This window comes from Talpa occidentalis, unplaced genomic scaffold (assembly GCF_014898055.3).
Source record: "Talpa occidentalis isolate TD23 unplaced genomic scaffold, MPIMG_talOcc4v2.1 talOcc4.8, whole genome shotgun sequence".
Lineage (NCBI taxonomy): Eukaryota > Metazoa > Chordata > Mammalia > Eulipotyphla > Talpidae > Talpa > Talpa occidentalis.
The window spans coordinates 6,623,939-6,642,913 of NW_023605194.1; the positions used below are offsets into that span (position 1 = coordinate 6,623,939).

General features: G+C 48.3%; 1 protein-coding gene across 1 annotated transcript in view; it reads right to left on the minus strand.

The window, feature by feature from the left end:
- Positions 1–18,975, minus strand: part of PLPP4 (phospholipid phosphatase 4) — a 101,878-nt gene that overhangs the window by 43,095 nt on the left and 39,808 nt on the right. The window contains exons 2-5 of the mRNA XM_037496190.1: positions 18,066–18,174; positions 10,873–10,963; positions 6,141–6,204; positions 4,190–4,314 (exon numbers count right to left, since the gene is read on the minus strand). Of these exons, the coding sequence (XP_037352087.1) occupies positions 4,190–4,314; positions 6,141–6,204; positions 10,873–10,963; positions 18,066–18,174 (389 nt within the window). The remainder of the gene's footprint in view (positions 1–4,189; positions 4,315–6,140; positions 6,205–10,872; positions 10,964–18,065; positions 18,175–18,975) is intronic.

Consider the following 18,975-nt stretch of genomic DNA (forward strand, 5'->3'; position numbering starts at 1 on the left):
CGAGTTTTAGCTAGGTTGTAGTGGCCAGCTGTTTGGTCAAACAGCCAGATGTTTCTGTGACGGTCTTTTTCTGATGAGATAAGCATTCATAATCAGCTGATTTTAAGTACAGGAGCACTCCCTCCACAGTGTGGGTGGTCCTATCCAATCAGTTGAGGGCCTTAAGAGCTGAGTTTTCCAAATAAAGAATTCTACCTCCAGACAGCACACAGAATGCCCGAGTTTCCAGCCTGCTGGTTTGTCCTGCTAATTTTAGACTTTTTGAGCCATTTTAGGTTCACAGAAAAATTAAGAAGGTACAGAAAATCTCCCATATAACCCAGGCTTCCGCACATGCTTGGCCTTCCTCATTATCAACATGCCCCATCATTTGTCACAGTGTGGGAGCCTTCATTGGCATGTCACAATCACCCAAAGTCCACAGTTTTCATCAGGGTTCGCTCTGGGTGCTGTTCATTCCATGGGTTTGACACATTTGTCATGGCAGGCACCATCATTTTAGTATCATTTGGAATTGTTTCATTGCCCTAAAAGTTCTCTTATTCATCCCTGCTTCATTCCAACCTCTACAGTAGCGCTTTTGAACATTTTGTTTGGCGCATGCTCAACATGCTCCATTTTGTGAGCCATCTGTCACTTTTGCAACTATGTAAATAAATGTGCATCTCTGTGTACCAATAAAACTTTATTTACAAAAACAGGCAACCACTGGATTTGGGTGACCCCCCGGATAGCAGCATCATTCTATTCACTCCCACCATTTTTACAGGAAGAACATGGCATTCATAATTTGTCCTTTCTATTTTTCTCTTGGAAGGTTCTCCTCTTTCTGGAAGTTGAATCAATATCCAATCAAATGTTGAGATTATGCAATGAAAGACAATTTCCTTTTTAGAATATTCCCGCTGGGAGAATGGCATTGCTTTTCTCCACATTAAATCTCAAGCTCCTCATCACTCTGAAAGAAATTACTTGCTCTTTGAAATTGTGATCTCTGCTTTTCCAATCCCGGTTGTTTAGGCTGCCTGGGAGAGCAAATCCCCTAAGACTGCTGCCCTGGGGATGTCCTGTTTGCAGACAGATTGCAATGTAAGCACTTGTGGTGGGTGGGAGGCAGCTGTTCAGCTGCTATGGTTGGATTAAGGACAAGACCTTTTTGTTTCCAAAAGAAATCAGTGTTTGTTCTTAAATTCTGCTGGATGATGTGTGGATATGGACTACCTTTGAGGTGCCAGTCACCTGTGAACAGAGCAGAAGTGTCCCATGTTCACCTAGCATGAGCAATCAGCATAGAAGAGCCCTTAGTCCAGAACTCCTGTGTCCACTCACACATGTCCAGCTACACAACTGGTTTTATTGAGGAGGATGAAGAGTATGTGTGTCAATCCAGAGCCCAAGCAAGTCATCCCTTCTGGGCTGCAGAATCTCCTTAAAAGTCACACCAGCCACTAGGTTTCCTAGTGTCTACAACAAGAAATGCAGAGAGCAGCACTCATGGCTTTTTCTAAGTGGCTGTGGCAGCTTTCTGCAAGGCAATCACTGACCTGTCATAAAAAAGGGAAAAAAGAACAGACGAAAATACCCCCATCAAAGCCTAGAGGCTGGGGACAATTCTGTGTCTGCCAAATAGTAAGAATTCGTAACATTTTAAGTAGCATTTTAAGCAAAAGATAGTAATAGCTACTGTCAAAAAGCTTGTCTAGCACATCGAACATCAGCCCCGCATTTGACAAGGCAGCTGGCGGGCAGCCCTGTCAGAAAATGCATTTGCTAGGGAGGGAGTGCCTCTAAAATGAACATATATGGCCTCTAATCTCTAGGGTCCAGCAGTCTTCCAGCTTGAGATATTCACATGAGAGCCGCTTCCTCCCCAAGTTCAGATGCAACAGCAGATATGAAACGGTGCTGTGGTCTTCAGTCAACCACTTGAAAGTCAGGATTAAGGTTTTCCTAGAGGGTTTCATTTCTTACTGCTTTTAATTTTTGAAGCCCCTTAAAGCTCAGCACCAAGGCTTTGGGAGGACAAAAGACATTTTAAAACAACAGAGAACTTGAGTGACCTGGCAAGACAATAGATGGAGAACAATCTGGGTGAATACTATTCCAGGTGCCTCCAAATAATGCCTGTACAGTAGTCCCCAACAATAAGGAGACAAATAACTCGATACAGCTGGGATTTCCCCAGCTGGTATGTACCGCTTCCTCCAAAACAGACATCACTAAAAACGTGACTTTGGAGAGAAAAAACTAACAGAGAGAGGAAGTGATTTCCAAGGTATGTTCTATCTTAAGCTCCCCCCCACTCCCCGCCCCAACTATAAGACAAATCCTTTCACTAACTGGTAAGTGATCAAAATCTCTGTCTTCAAACCCAATGGCTGTTGTAACAAAGGATCACAAATCCAGTCACTAAAAACAAGAAATTTATTCTCTCACTGTTCTGGAAACCAGAAGGCAAGATCAAAACCTTGACAAGGTTACATCCTGAGGCTCTAGAGGAGGAGATTTCTTCATCTCTTTTGGCTTCCGGCAACTCCAGGTGTTCCTTGGTTTGGGGCAGTATCCTCCAACCTCTGCCTACTTCTCTCTAAGTTTCAAATATTCCTCTGTTTCTTTCTTATAATGGTTTCTGTCACTGGATTGAGGCCTGTCGAGCCGCACAGTGATCTCACCTTAAGATTCTTAATTATATCTGCAAAGACCCTTTTTCAACTGTCATGTTCACAGGTCCCAGGGCTAGGCGTTGGACAGATCGTTAGAGTCCACTATCCATTTCGGTACCGTGTCTGGGAAACTAGAGACGATATAACTACAGGAATTATTTATTCAAGTGAACATGAACGGTGAGTTCTCCATTATATTCAATCATCAGAAGTCCTCAGAGGCCGTTGTGAAGGTCAGACTTTGCACAAGTTACTGAGTCTGTCTGAGCCTCACCGGCCCCGTACCTAAAATAGGGACATCTGACCTGGCAGGCAGTTGACAGGTCAGCAGGGATTCACTTAGAGTGCCTGTATTCCAAGATAGTTGACAGCCTGGTCTGCAATGGCTCTCAGCCAAATGTCCAACAACCACTTTGCAGGGAAGGCCTCCAGTTATTCTTGGACCCAGCTACTATCAGGGAATGTCTTAGTTATTAGGGGAAAAAAAGACTGAAATAACAAGCTTGCCAATGGCAAACGATGATCAGCCCTGCAGGGAATCAAGGGTTTGGGGTCACGAGAGCACCCTGTACTCTCCCTGGGGTCACTCTCCATGGCCATGTTTCTCCCCCCATTATCCCAGAATCACCAACCTAGTATACAGTCTGCCATGCCCTGCCTGTAGCGTTGCCAGGACACGAACTGTGTCTTATGGATCTCTGCATCTTCAGCACTCGGCCCAGTGCCTTGGCACCTGAGCCATTCAATGAAGATTGATGGAATGAATGAATGAAGACAAGAGCCAGGAGGTTCCAATGATAAGCAAGGAGGTGGATAACTACTATTTATGTCAAGTACTTTACTAAGTACTTCCTATATATTGAGTGGATTAAAGATCATCACACACCTAAACATTTTGGCACAGTAGATGCTCCAGAAATGCCAGTGATCATTATCGCTCATTTTAATCATCACGGAGGCATTCACACAGCAGGAAGGGAGGCACAGGGAGCTGAGTCACAGAGCTAATACCTGGACAGCCAGGATTCATCCCACTCAAAGGTGGGTTCCTTCCACTACACCATGCTCCCCTTGACCCACCTGAGATCACCCATCTATAAGCAGACTCTCAGTGAGGGGAGGGGGAAGCCTATGTATACATATATATGCTATATATCGGTGTCCACACACAGACACACACACACACACACACACACACACACACTCTCTGAGGGAATAAATTAGCAAGAACGCTCAACTGAAAAGCATAGTATCTCACAGGATCTGGTAAATTCCCTTGCACTGTCAGGTTCCTGAATCTCACCACCTACGGGTAAAGTGTCACACGTCCCCCCGGCAAGCTCTGGAAAGCAACATATGTCCTGTGATCTCGAGAGATGCCTCTTATTACTACCCCGCAAATGTCTTGTCTCTAAGTCAACCATCCTGCGATGAAGACAGAACACCTTCTCTGTCCACCCAAATGTGCAAAACAGGGATCAGGAGACATGATGGGAATTAAAGTGAGTCTCGGCCACTGAACTTACAGGAGGAATGGATGCTGGGGAAGCTTTTGCGGCCCTCGGACACCAGATCCGGGTCACCAGTGCAGTGCATTTCCGAGTTCATCACTCCATCTGGAAAGCAGCGGTAAAAGAAATCGGGGCGAGGTCTACAAAAGACACCATGGACATTTTCAATATAAAACGCTGCCATCACAAACAAACCCCCAGCTGATCCCCGCCACTCCCAGCTGCCCCGACTCCTCCTCTGCCATCCGCACCCAGCTCCCTGTGGAGGCTCTAGACCCGGGGTCTCCAGGACGCTCAGGCTTCTGGGACAGGAAGATCTGATCTGCCCCGCGCTCTGACACTTACTACTTTTATGACCTTGGAGAGGTCACAGAGCCACCCCCAGTCTCAGTTTCCACTTCTGTAAAGGGGGAGCTGAGTCCCTACCCAAAGGCCCCCGATGTTTAAGGGAGATGAAGCACAAGAAACCCCAAGCACAGCCCCCGTGGAGGGAGCATAGATCCGGCCTCCACCTGCGGCCCCGCTTCCAGGGGCCCAGACTCCAAGACCCTTGCACCCCCATCTCTTGTGTCCAGGTGGCCAACTGCCTTCCTCAAATAGCAGGTCTCACTTCACCTCACTGAGGGAGCCTGGCAGCTCTGCTCCGCGACACGCGCATACGGACACCTGCCTGGCATCTCTGAGCCCTACCGGGTCCCAGACACAGTGCTCACTAAGCAACCATGGGAGGGATACAGCACACACTCCTCGGGACCCTCCTGCGGCCGGTCAGGGGCTGTCTTCACTTTACAGGTGGGGAAAAGAAGGCTTAGGGAGATGACACTGCTGCCCGAGGTCACTCGTAACCAGTAAGTGGCAAAGACAAGCTCTGAGCCCCAGCAAATGAATGCTCACAGCTACACCTTCACCCCCATGCTTTTCCTCCCCACTAAGGGGGTTCCCCACACAGGCATGGTGGTCAGTCTCTCCAGTGATTCAAGGAATATTTTCCAGATGCCCACCATGGGCAAGTCTCGCTAAGGCAGTAAGCCAGCGCCCCTTTTCTGCCTGGATCAGGTCACAGTCCATGCACACTGATCACTGGTCCTCCCTGCTCTGGAGGCCCAATGATAACCCCTCAATATCTGTAGCTATTGATGCTCAATGTCAGTAATCAACATCAAAACTCTGTCAGCACTGCTGGTGTGGTATACTGTCCTCCTACTCTAGTGCCTCGCCAAGCGTGGCTGTTCGTTTACCTGCTGAAACAGAACCTCTGAAGGACAGGACCCAAGGGTCAGCATTTAATCCAGGCCCCACCACAACTCCAAGCACCTGGAGCACTGCAGTACTGCCCAAGGGCATCCACCTCCTGCCCCCTTGGGCCTCCAGGGCGCCCTGCACCAAGGAGCTGAGGTTCTGAGAGGGAAGCCGCCCTGCCCAAGCCCAGCAGTTAGCCAGGGTCAACGTCAGGTCTCAAATTCACGCCTTCTGACCATTTGTCTCTACAGTGACTAGCTCACTTCCAGAGCAGGTGATCGAGGAGACAGGATAAATGGAGAATGGAATCATTTCCCAGGGGTAACAGAAAGGTGCCCCACGCCAAAGCTCAAATGCCAATGTATACTTTCCCCAAAGAGAACAGTAAATAAATAGTCTCAATTTTTTTGGAGGCCAAAACTGTCAAGTGAGTAGTGAGGCCCCGGGTTAGCAGGGGGTGACCCTAAAAACGCCCACGATGGGGTCAGGACCACCAGAAAGGCCCTTCAATGGACACGCTCTTCTAGGACCTCCTGCTCTCAGAAACAGCATCCACAGTTCAAAGAAGAGACAAGATCTGTGCTGGGGACAGAAAGTCCATGAGGAGGCTTATCTAAGGGACCACCAGAAGAGGCCAGCTCTGTCCCCTCCCATGCCCTGTGGCCAAGGCTCCTCCTCAGGTGGCCCTATGGGGCTCAGTCACCCCATGTTTCTTTGTGGAACTTACCTTCCCACTATTAACTTAATAGTGTTTGTGCAGACTCCATTCAAAGCAAGAGCCAAGGACACCGCTACAAAACAAAACCAACAGACAGAAAAATAACCAGCTGGCTCTCAGGTCAAAATCATCAGCATCAGCACCATCAGCATCAGCATCATCACTGTGACATCATCATACTGTTTAATTGATGACTAGAAATATGAACCCAATCTTAAAAAACAGAGGAAACTTGGTTGCTGGAGTAAAATATAATTAGCTCAGGACTCTGGAAAGTGACTCACAACATTTCAAGCCCCTAGGACATGAAATTTATCTCTCCTCCTTCCCTGAAATTTTCATTATCACAGAGGAGCCCATCTATCACTCCCTGGCTTGATGTGCACAGATTTAATACTACAGTGTGTAGAACCTCTTTTACTGGTAGCAAGAAACATTACTTTTTTATTTCCTCTGGCAAGTTTCTCAGACATAAGTCTAGTGAGAGCAGTTGCTGGAATCCTCCTGCGCACTAGGACATTCCCACCTGGCGATGATCTCCTGGATGAACTATCATCTACCAACAGCTGTCCCCGCTATAAAAGAAAGCACTGTTTTTGAGAAGGTGAAGAATCCCCAAACTGGGATTTCAGGTTTGCCCACTTGGTGCTTTTGTCACCTCAATTAGCAGGAACTTCTGAAATACACCGCTGTGAAAGAGACAGAATGGGGCCTTTCTCCAAGCAGTCTGGAAGGACTTTGCTAAGTGAAGGATGCATTGTCCAATGGGTGCAGAGGACCAGAGTTGCAGAATTTTCCCTGCGAGGACCTCCCCCATCTCATGTGGTTAGTTAGCCTATACAAAGGGTACGCCGATGTGCTGGAAGGTCAAATGCCTTGCATAAGCAATAAAGTCTATGGATGCTCTCTATTCCATTGCTTTGTTGAGTAATAAAGCCTCTGAGCTACCGTTTCCCTTTGACAAATATTAACTACTCAATACTAGCTGAGATTTATGTGTGAATACAGCAGGGGAGGGACATTTTCAGGAAGGAGTTGCCTACAGCAATTCATGGCCATCTGGGGAGATAAATGTGTTGTTCTATAAGCAGAAAGCACTCTAGAATGGCCAGCCTGGTCACCAAGGACATAGGCCAGTGGTGGAGACAGAAACTACCTGCTCTGAACCAGTGGTGGGAAGCAGAGAGAATGGGAGGGATCAGATCGAATGACCACCTTTGTCTAAGGGGAACTCATCACCTAAGTGTGGGAGAGGAAACAACTGGACATATATCTGAGTGTGACAGCAAAGGAGGGTTGCACGGGCAGCTGGTGGAGAGCAGAGCATGAATCACAGAACAGTACTGCCATTAAAACACCAGGCCTGCATCTGGGGTGTCTACATTGGAAAGAAGCATGGGGAACTTGGAGAGGTTCTCTGATGACGTATTTGCACAGACCCTTCCTAAAATGCTAGCTTCCCATCTGGAAACCTGGGAGCACTGCCGAGAGGTCTCTGTTGCAGGGAGGAGAGGAAAATCCCTGGGTTTTCTTCTCTGTGTACTGCATGCTAATGAACAGGCTGTGACATCACCCAGTAAAGACTGAGGACTTTTCCTGGTAGGTTTGACTTGCTCGCTGCTGAGTTTTCCCCACAGGGCTGGCTCATTCTGATTCCTGTCCTCATGGGGCTGAGCACAGAGAACATCTCCAAGAACAAGCATCACAAGCTGATCTCAAAAGCCCTTCAGGAGCGTTAGAGATTTCTACATAGATCCAGACACCATCCATGCTCCAACCTCTGCACCTGTGGGGCTTACTGCAGCACAGAGAGGTTCTTTAAAAAGCAGCAAGTAGCTGAGTTAGAAACGTGTGGCTGTGATGTAACCACAACTTCACTCTCTGATCCAAAAGCCTGAAGGAGGCAGAAAAGAGTGGGGATCTGGGGGTTTAGGGTGGAAGCCATGTCAGCATTCTGGGAGTAAACCAAACAGATGAGGATGTTCCTCTGAATAGCACATACACACCCCTCCAGGGATGACATGGGGGCCTCACACAGATACCAGAGAGAAGGCTGTGCTGAGATTCAATGCAGGAAAGCTGGGTGAGCAGAACAGGGACGGCCCAACAGGAGCCCTTGCTGACACACAGCAGCCCAGTGGGTCTGGCTCAGGGGCTGTTTGCAGCACCTCGCCTCCCCTGCACTGAAGGCTTGAGCAAAGCTTCAGACAGACAACCCAGACTGTATATGATAAAAAAGATTCAAAATGCCATGCATGTTGGCCTGCAAGTGGCCTGTACTGGGATCACCACTACTTATGAGCCTTCCCAAAGATCAGAGAACTTTTATTGAGACTTTTTTTGTCCTTGAGAATTCAGCACAGCAGTGCTTCTCTAACAGGGTCCCTGTTACAGACTTTGCTCTGCAGCCTAAATCCCTAAAAACCCAGTGCTCCCTGGGACAAGTCTCTCTCCTTTTGTCCAATGGCAGAAACACAAAGAGGACCTCTGTGAACATGCATTCAAGGGGAATCCTTGGGCTCTGTCTGCAGAAAATGCCAGAGCAAAGAAGGGACATCACCTCCCTGAGAAAGTCCAGAGCTCCAGATTGCAGTGGAAAGGCTATTCCTAGTTTTCTATCCTTGCTTTTTAGAGATCAGCCCCATCCCCTACTCTCAGGGCTTCCTAAGAGCAGTGATCTTAAGAAGATGTGTGCACTGGGAGGCTCTCAATCATTTTTACAGGGCAGACTTTCATTTATTTAGGCAAACAGAACATCCAATAACTCCGCCTTCTCTGTTAACTTATAGGAGGCAGGGTATGCTGTGCAATTTTGAAATGTCACCCTAAGGGAGATTTAGCTGAGAATGAAAAGGTCTAGAGGAAGTAACTATGAGCTACTTACTGCTGTAACAGCAGCTCGACTCCAAAAGCTGGCAGTAAATTATAACCATAACCATGAAAGATAGTTCTTACCCACAGACACATATCCTGGGACTCTGTGCCGGGGGAGCAACTAAAGTAAGGAGTGAACATGTCCAGGCCAACCACGAGGGGCTGCCAACAGGATATTTTGGGGACTGCAGTGATACCTGTCCAAGCACTACCCTCACTGCTAAGTCACATGGGGAAGGGCACATTTGCCCTTTCTTGGAAAAACTGAGCTTTCCAACCTCAGTTGAGGACACCAAGATCACGTGACTGCCAAACCCCCACCCACAGGGGAGCAGCCTGGGGCACGCACCTGACCTAAACACCGGCCACAGCCTTGTGTCCAGGCTTGAGAAATCAGGGGCCAGGGTCTCCGCCTGGGACATCTATACCATGAGATTCAGCAAAACTAAGTAACAAACACTAGAGCTGATCCCAGGAGTGGGGCATGAGCAACAACCACCGTGAGCCTCAGAAACAAGGCCGAGGCAGGGGAATGAGGTAAGTGGGGTGAGGAGAAGAGGGGAGAGGCTGTGAGCTGAGGGGAGCATCTCCACCCAGTGACCTGGCTCACTCTTCCAGTCCCCACTACACACCTCTGTCCTTCTCCCCGGGGTCTTAGATGTCTGTGAAATTGCTTGTTATAGCCGTACAATTAAACCCGCAATTTATCTGGGCTAATATGAGAGGGATTCTGTTCTTTTCAACTAGACTGAACCTAAATAAAGTCCAGTGACGTAAGCAATGTTGCCTGCCCTGCCTCAGAGTAAAAACCCTTTAGCTGTTCAATATACTCTAGATCTAGCTCTCACCCTGCTCCCTTACCAAGCAAAGGGAGGTCCTATCTTGCTACATTCACATTTCCTCTAAACCCAGTATCTAACAAATATGTCCTTTTGTGGGAAATCTCATTTTTCAGATTTACTGTCAAACCGAATGTCAAGTCCTCACAATAAACCAACAGCACAATTTGTGTGAAGGGTTTGGATAACTTTTATGGGGGAATGTCAAAAAAAAAATCTAATTCAGTTTTCATAATTAGCAAAAAGCTGGAAACACAGTTGCAGGCTGTCCCTTAACAGTGTCCTTTACTTACCATGAGGTGAATGTGCAAATCAGAAAAATGGATTTAATCTTAAAAAGTCCTAAAAAAAGCTTGTGTCACATGCAGACGTCTTAGCTTGGGGAGAATTTATAACACTCATATTGTGGCCAAGGACAAAGGCTGTGGACTCTTTACACTTGCTCAATTTCCAAAACGAATATGAGTCATGGGACTTGTTTCCAACTTCTATTTTATACCTGCTTTTGCATCTTTGTCATTAGTCATAGGGGGTTGATCAAGGAGTCTGTGGTCAGTTTCCAAATTCCTTGAAATGTGGGCCTATTAGGCACAAATGTGGGATTGGACAGCCACTGAAGCAAAATTTCAGATTCGCTTTGCTTACCACCCAAGGGGCTACGCCACCTCTGTACCAGATCATGTTCAGCACCAAGGACAACAGCAAAAAAAATAGGCTCCCCACCCCTCAATTTGTGCATTGGTTCTTTTTAGAGCTTAAGTCTATCTTGCCTATGGGTGCTATGGAGGCTATGGCCACTCCACCTGGTTGGCAGGCTGCCTGTACTGTGGAAACACGAGCAAGGATGTAAAATAATGGTATTTCAATAACAATGATTTTTTTTTTTTAAGCAAAGTCTATCTTGTCCGTTTCTCCCAAGCTTAATTTGACCAACAGAAAAATCCACTGGGTGAGCGAAGATATTGTCAATCTTGTGATCTGATTAAGTTCAGCCCCACCCCCTGAAGCAGGATCTGTGAATACTCTACCTAAGAAGGCTTCCTTAATTTCAGTCTTGTCTGTTCGCCGGATAATTTTCACCACACAAATAACAGCCAGGGGTGTGAGGAAAGAAATTGCCTGGAAAAAATAACAAATAATCCCTTATGAAGACAGCAGTTTGCTATCAATGGGCTGATTAATAATTAATTCCCATTAGCTTCCTTTACACTCACTAGTTGGATGACCTTACAGAACGCCTGACCTCAGACAAAGGAAGAGGATTGACATCTGCACACAGAGACGCCAGAGACTTGAAACACTGGGTAGCTGATGGTGGGTTATATTCAACTCGTAATTGCTGGGAGCCACATTGAAAGTGGTGGTTTTTTAAACAGAAAAGAACGGTCTATAATGATGCTGACTCATCTTTGCCAGGAAGCCCCCTCGCTGGCCCCCCTGCAGAAAGGGTGGAAGAACCCCTGGCCTCCCATTTCTGGCTCTCTGGCAAATAGGGACACGTGGGACTTGCTCAGAGTCAGCCATTCCATCCCTGTTCAGTGTCCTTTTGTACAATATGAATCTGCCCTCAAAGCAGAGGACAGTCCTTCTGCTCGAAGTCTCTCCTCCTTCCTCCTCCATCCTCTTTCCTCCCTGGCCCAAAGCACAGAAGTACAATAAGGACTTATGAAACCAAGCTCGTGGGATTCAGGTGCAAATGCTCATCACAGAACCAGAACCTCTAAGAGCAGAACTAGCGCAGGGACCACCAGACACTGGAGCCACGTGAATCCTCAGAATGACTGAGCCTTTCTTCTCAATTCTCAGGGACTAAATGAATTGTCCAAAGACACATAGCTGGTGAGTAGCAAGGCCACACTCAGGAGACCAGGTGCTCTGCATTCCACACCTCGTCTTAATTCAGCATTCTATGGTTATTAGTTATTTTCAACATTCCACCATCCCAGAAAAAGCTCTATACAAACACAAATACATAGCTTTATAAATGCATGTGTGTATGTATATATATGCATATTTATATATATATATATATATCTCACCTCCTCAGATTATAACATCTCAGGATAACAATGTCAGAAGGCACCAAATAGCTCACAAGTCCCCAGTTGGTGGCAGGATTGGCTGTAATAACCACTGATCACTGGTGTTCACACTTTTGGAAACTCCCACTGGTGCTTTAATGGGATGCTATTTTTAGGATAGAGTGAAGTAATGGGGAGACGACACTAATTGTATAAGAACAGAATTCATCCAGATGAACATGACCCTTCAAAATACTTGAAGATGCCCTGCATAATGCTACAATCAGACTGCAAGAGCTCAAAACACCTTGGGGACCCCTGTTTGGGAGCTGTCTTCAAAGATGGTTCACGAGATAGGAGAATCCCTTCCCTTACCTGCCTATTTCTTTCTGAGCACCTATGCACGTTACCAGCCTCCTTATCAGGCCCTGAATGATTTGGTTGCTTACATGCTAAATAAAAAAGTTTTGTCACCATAGTTTTCAAAAGAATGTGGCTTGGGTCTAAGGGCAGCTAGGAGAGAAGCAGAGGATTTCTCAGGGCAACTGGAAAAGGCAACAAGACTTTGTGCATTAAGTTTCCAGTAAGTCCATGCCAGGCTCCACAGCCACCTGGGGGCTCTCACACCTACAGGCCTGTTAAAAGGCTGGGGCCTGGGCCTCCCTGGTGGTGCAGGGGTCAAAGTCTCAGCACTATCAAACTATCGGCAGCCACTGTGACATGACTTCGATCCCCGGCCAGAGAGCTACCCACATGGTGCAGCTGACCTCTCCTGTCTCGCCCGCTGCTCCCCTCAGCAGTGTATTTCAGTGGATCCACCTGTTCTGCTCCCCACTCTGTCTCTGGTGAATCCCCTCACTACCAACCCCCCACCCCCTGCACCTCTGGCCTTTACCCCAGTTCTTATATGCATAAATAAATAAATCTTTTAAAAAATAAATAAATAAAAGGCTGGGTCCTTCCAATACATTTATCAGACAGGTCTGTGAATCTACATCTACATTAAGAAGCACCTCGAATGATACTGGGGCTGGTGATTGACAAACACTGCTTCAGAGTTTGGATTCACACATTCAGTGTTTAACCAGCCATGACTGGAGTCTCTGCTTACTTAGGTTCAAAGTTATAGTCAAAGTCAAAGAAGTTCCTGTTTCCCCAGATCCAATTCTCCCACAGGTCCACCTCCTTGCTTATTCTTACTTCCGTGCTGGAGGTCAGGCCACCTGCTCCCAACAGGGCAAGTAATTCCCTGAACAGTGAATGCCCTTCAGGGACCCCACTGACAGCTAAACCTTCACTACGAGGACAGCACAGAACTGAAGAAAGCCTAACACGATTGCCCGGATAATATATGCTAAGGTCAGACAGAAATAAAATGCCAGGAAAAAATAGGAGTTGGGAAGACTTTCCCTACGAAGCTGCAGAGACTGTCTCCAGGAGGCCCGAGGCAGGAGGGAACAGGCAGCAGAGGGGACACCGCACAGGGGCTCGAGGTGCTCGACTTGACGGCCAAGGGGGGTCTCTCTTAACACCCCTCCTGCCTCTGCTCTCCTTCTCCTAATGGGATCCCCCAACACTCACTGAACCAGACTGCATTTAATTTAACCCATTTCATGACTTCGGATACGCACTGGCTTCCTCTCCAGAACCACCAGCTTTGTGACAAATGCTCAGCACCCAGGAGGGTCCAAGACCCCATGGCATGAGCTTCTCACACAAAGGGATGCAGGCATCTGACAGGGAGCCAGGGGTTCAAGCCCCAGCTCTGACCCTTACCAGCCCTGTGGCCTTGAGCCAGTCACTCAACCTCTGCCTTTGAGTCTCAGTCTCCACATCCCTAAAATGGGGCCCATCACAAAATCCAAGGCAAAGTATCATCGCCAGGATTCAAATTCACTGGCAAATACTGATGCTTCTTATGTGTCACTTGCTAAGGAGGGTGCTATGAGTCTCCAATCTGCTGCCCCCAGCACCCTGGAGGGAAGCATTGCTAAAGTCTTTTTTACAGACAAGGAGACTGAGACACCAAGAGGAAGTGATTTCCCCATTTCTCCCACAGAGCTAGGAAGTTGGGAGTTGATGCTCAGCAGCCCCGCAAGGGCACACACCCTCCCCCTCCCCGAGTCCAGCGGAGAGTGACCATCCAGCGACCATGTCGGCTTCCACATCATAGTCCCCCGGGGAAAACTGTGAGCCAACAGCCCAAGCTAGGAAAAGCTTGGTAGAGTGACCAGGCCAGGGAAGTCATGAAGAGCTGAAGCTCCGGCCCCAGGTCCCACCAGTGGCACCACTGGGTCAGGGACAGGGCAGAGCTAATCCCAGCACCTCACCCTATCTCCACCCAGGGCCCTGCCTCGTGCATCCTCTGATGGAACCAACACGGGCCGGGCCACACCCAGTCACCCCCAAATGGGGCACCCCACGAGGAGGGCATGCCTGTGGGCATCGGGATACTCAAGCAAGGAGTGCGAAGGGAGGCGGTACCGAGGGTCCCAAAACTGTTAACAAGTGCAGGGGTCAAAGCTTGAGCACCCCAACGTGAGGAGATTCGCTGGAGACGAGCCTGTCACTGCTCTTTGTCCACATCAGACAAACAGTGGGCCCGAAATGCCTTCATTTCTGTGTTGGACAGAGAGGGGAGGAACCGAGCCATCAGGGAGACAATTCAGGACACGCAGACACCTGGAGGGGCCCTGCTGTGGGCAAACAATCCCAGCTCTTCGCGGAAAGAGCTGCCTCCAACTTCGCAAAAGAGGCTAAAAATTAAACTGTCCATCACCAGCCAGCCTGTCTCTTTCCCTCCCCTCCACCCCCAAAATTGCCTTTATTTCAGTCTTCCTTCAAATCAGCCTACTCCAGACTAGGAAGCCCTGTGATCAACTCCAGACAATAGCAGTGATATTCAAGGAAAATCAATCTTCTGGACACATTGTGGCTGGAGAAAAAAGACAAGGGCAAAGGTGAGGTCTTGCGTAAAAAAAATTTAAGTCAAGGGAAAACCTGGGGACACGTCTCTACCCGGGTTCCATCTGGAGTCCTGCCTGGGCTTCAAGGGTCTCATGAGATGCCAGACCACCACACTGGTGCTTATGCCCATTCCCCACTAGAGGAAAAGTCCTGCCTCTTCAGCTCTGCACCCCAATACCTAGCGCCAGGCTTGGCCCAAGGCAGGTGCCTCATACCTGTCTGTTAAAAGAAGGATAATGAACTAACCTCATGTCACCGCAGGCTGCTGCTTTCCTTGCTGCCCTGCACCCCTCCACCATACAGTGCTCCAAACACACACCTGGTCATGGGCCTGCAGGGCCCTTGCTGACCGTGTCTGTGCCCCTCTGTGAGGCCACTCCCACAGCTCCAGGGAGTCCACACTCAGCTGCCAGCACTTGATCCCAGTCTGACCACTGATGTCACATGATCCTAGACTCACTGTTTCATCCCACGACAGCTTCATTTTCTCCACTGAAAGGATGGGACAACAAAGGTGGAAATCCCAGATGACTCTAAGGGCTTCGCTGAGATGTGCTTATACGGGGATGAGCACAGTTCCACAGTCACACCGTGATGACTTGGTGGTGATGGTGATGATGGTGATGGGGGTGATGCACCCTGCAAGTTTACCCAAGTCTCTCCTCTGTTTCTTTCCAGATTCTATTTTTTCTTTAGAGTATCATGTCCCCCAGATGGCTTCAGGGTTCCCCAAGGGTATACCCCAAGTCTGATTTGACTCCCCATCACCTGCAGCTGCTATGGATTTCACCCACAGCAGCTCCTGGAGGGGTCCCATGTGGAAGTAGACACAGTTTCTAGTGACAACAAAATAGTACCAACAGCCCAACTGAGACTTTCCACCCTGAAGATGCTCTGGAGATCCCCACGGTCTCAGGCAGGAAGAGTGACTCTTTTGAAGGCAGGGGCCTGGGAACTCCCAGGAAATGTCAAGATTCAGTGCTCCTGGGAAGGGTGGGGACTGCTGTCATTGAGGGGAACAAACTCTGGGGATCAAATGGCCCAACCTGCATCTTGAAAGATGTCACCTCTGCAAATAGTGCCAAACACAGGCATGTCTTACTGACATTTCCTCTGCACTCAATTCTCCAGCCAGGATTCTGACACTATTTTTGTGACATATGACAAACTGGCTCCTCTAAAACTCTCTCTCACGCACGCACACACACACACACACACACACACACACACCCCTCCAGAGGCACTTATTTCCCAATCAAGAAATATCTGGGTTAATACCAACAGCTTTGAAAAAAACAATTTGATTACAAAGTTTGAAAGTTTTGATTAAAACATTCCAATTAAAAGTAAAAGATTTTCTATATCAAATAATGAAAGTTGAGCTTTCTATGGAAACCAAGCTACTTTTTAAAAACGGTGAAAATATGTTCAATTACTAAGTCTTCTATAAACACCTGGAGAGCTCAAGTGATCAAAATGATAGACAAATGGTATGTCAGACGCTTAATAAAACCGCAGAGAACACAGCGACCATAAGCGCTGGCAGAGCACGTTCATCTCTGTGCTGCAGGTAACACAAATCCAGCCACTGCTTTTCTTGGGTTATTATGAAATTGCACTAAATGCTGTAACCAAATGAATGAAATTTATCCACTGCTATTAGCAAAACAAAAGAGTGAACTTATTTCATTAGATTAGAGGGTAGGAGTCAGTATTTGTGGTTGAAAACCCTTCAGTTCTCTGAGGTCACAGTCCTGAATCATGCCTTTTCTGCCCCTTCCTCCCGCTGCCAGTCTGCTCATGGCTGCCGTGGGGAATGTCTGTGGCATTCGTATCTAGACCTCAAAACAATCCATTGTTCTACATCTAGGACACACCACCAACTTCTCACAACACCTCACATGAACACGTGTCTCCAAATTGGGTTTCACAGCACAGGAAATATGAAATCTTTGAAGCATGGGAATAAGGGGCAAATAGAAATTCCCTCCTATTAAAACCATGGCGTATACTCGCGAGACACACACTGGTTCCTTTATTTTTAGAATTTGTGGAAGATCTGAGTTGGAGCAGAAATGGAAAAGTCTGGTTTTAGCACTCACGGGTTAGGTAATGACCAACTCATAAACACTCTAATTATCCAGCTTCCCTGAGATTTCCCAAAATTGAGTTTATCTTCCCTCAGAAAAAATAATCACTAAAAGGTGAGTAAAATAATACTTTAATGCTTATGTAGTGTTCTGGGCATTTGGGAGAGTTCGCAGACAAAATCTTTCTGATCAGCACTAATTACAAGATTTCCTCCATAAAGTCAAGGGGATTTCTTTGGATGCAAAAGCACTCCTCTGGTGCTAGCTGAAAGCTCATTTCCACCCTCAGGGATGGGAAACACAAGAGCTGGTCAACAGAATTCCCTGGAGCTACAAGGCTGTCCATACAAAAGTTACTGTTCCCAGGAAAAGGGGGAGCTTAAATACTTCCTCTGCTGCTGAAGGATGTGATGATGGTTCTGCGGGTCAGTGGGGAGCAGCAGGGACGCCAGACCCAAGCTCCCTCATCCCCTGCACCCTAACTGTGCACCTGCCAAATGTGGACAAGACATTTCCTCACTGGGGGGGCAGATGGGATTAAATGAGATTCTCTCTTAAGCACCCCGTGAAAGTGCCTGGTACGTAGGAAGTGAAGAAGCAAAGGCTGAGATTGGCATGGGGTGGGGTGAAGACGTCAAAGTAACCCCAATATCTCCAGCAGCTATTTGAGTGCTTGTCCACTTCTCCCAGAAGCACAGAGACAGGAGACACGATCCAGGGCTGAGCCACACTCTGGTCTCAGCAGGTGTCAACAGCTGCTTGGCTAAAACAGCAAAGGGGTGAGCAGCTGCCTGAATGCCTGGGTTGGACACGTTCAAGGCAATCCTACAAGGGGGTGCAGCAGGAAGACCCCTTGCCTCGTTTCTAGTCTTATTTTTTGGTAAATATTTGGCAACAACTCAGCATAGCTCAGGTAGACAAGCCCCTTCTCCATCCAAAGTGTTGGGCAATAATTACTCCCTCTCACTTGACCAAGCAGCCTCCATCGTGATCTGAACTGGAGTTTAATTTGACGGGCTGCTTCTTTTCTTTTCCTTCCAGGCTGCTCTTGGCCTTCAGCAGGGGCTAGGAAAGCAGAAACGAAACCCATTTGGTTCATCCTGGGGAGAGTGGTCCAGTCAGCCATGAAATCACAGTACTTACAAACATGAGGCGGGTGGGGATGTTGTCTGACTGCACCAGAGGGTTTTTATAGAGCCAGATCTCTTCCGGCTGGATGACTCTCTGGAACGGATCCAAAAACTCTGTAAAACTGAAACAAAAACAAAGAAAGACGCGTGAGGCCCGGCCCGGCTCTTCCCTGTGCTCCCAGGCCCCAGCAAGGCGGCCGCACCCGCGGGCGGAGAATCCAGCCCAGGGCATGGAAACAGGCTGGCCCTGCTGGTGGGTCTCGCCAGGTACAACTGGGCAAAGAGGGAAAGAATTTCTCAGACTCTCGAATTTTCCGTCATCACCTGCCAACAAGGACCATTTCTGGGCAGGAGAGAATAGCTATGGGGTGACATCCAAAGGGCCTAAGAACTTGGGGTTCCAAAATGAACTGGGAGTTGAAGTGGTGAGTGGTGGCTCAGCCTGGGCAAGGCCACGGCAGAAGCATGGTCTCTGGAAACGAAATGCACTTGGGTTGGACCAAAGGGAGCATCAGCGGGGCCCCTGGGGAAGGAGCAGGTGGGCCCTCCAGGTCACCCTCGGCGTCCTGGCACCACCGCCACCACTAGGGGGCAGAATGAGCATGAAGAAATTTCCAAAACAACACAGGTTGGGACAGGAGAGGAACAGAAGGGAAAAGAGGAAGGAGGGAAAGGAAATGAGGTGCACTCTGGGGCTGCTGCCAAGGGCCAGACAACTTAGAGCAGCCACCTCCTCAGCTCTTCACCCTCCCGGGCCTCCCACACCTGAGAACCACACCACCCGGCAGATGCAAGCAACAGTCACCAAGAGGGTATCTTGGCGGGGCAGCCTGCAGGGACGGGGTCTGCTGTCGGCTCCCAGCCGCCGGCCACCTCCCAGCCCTGTGGCCCACTGCTCCACCCGGTGGGCCGGATTCGGGTGC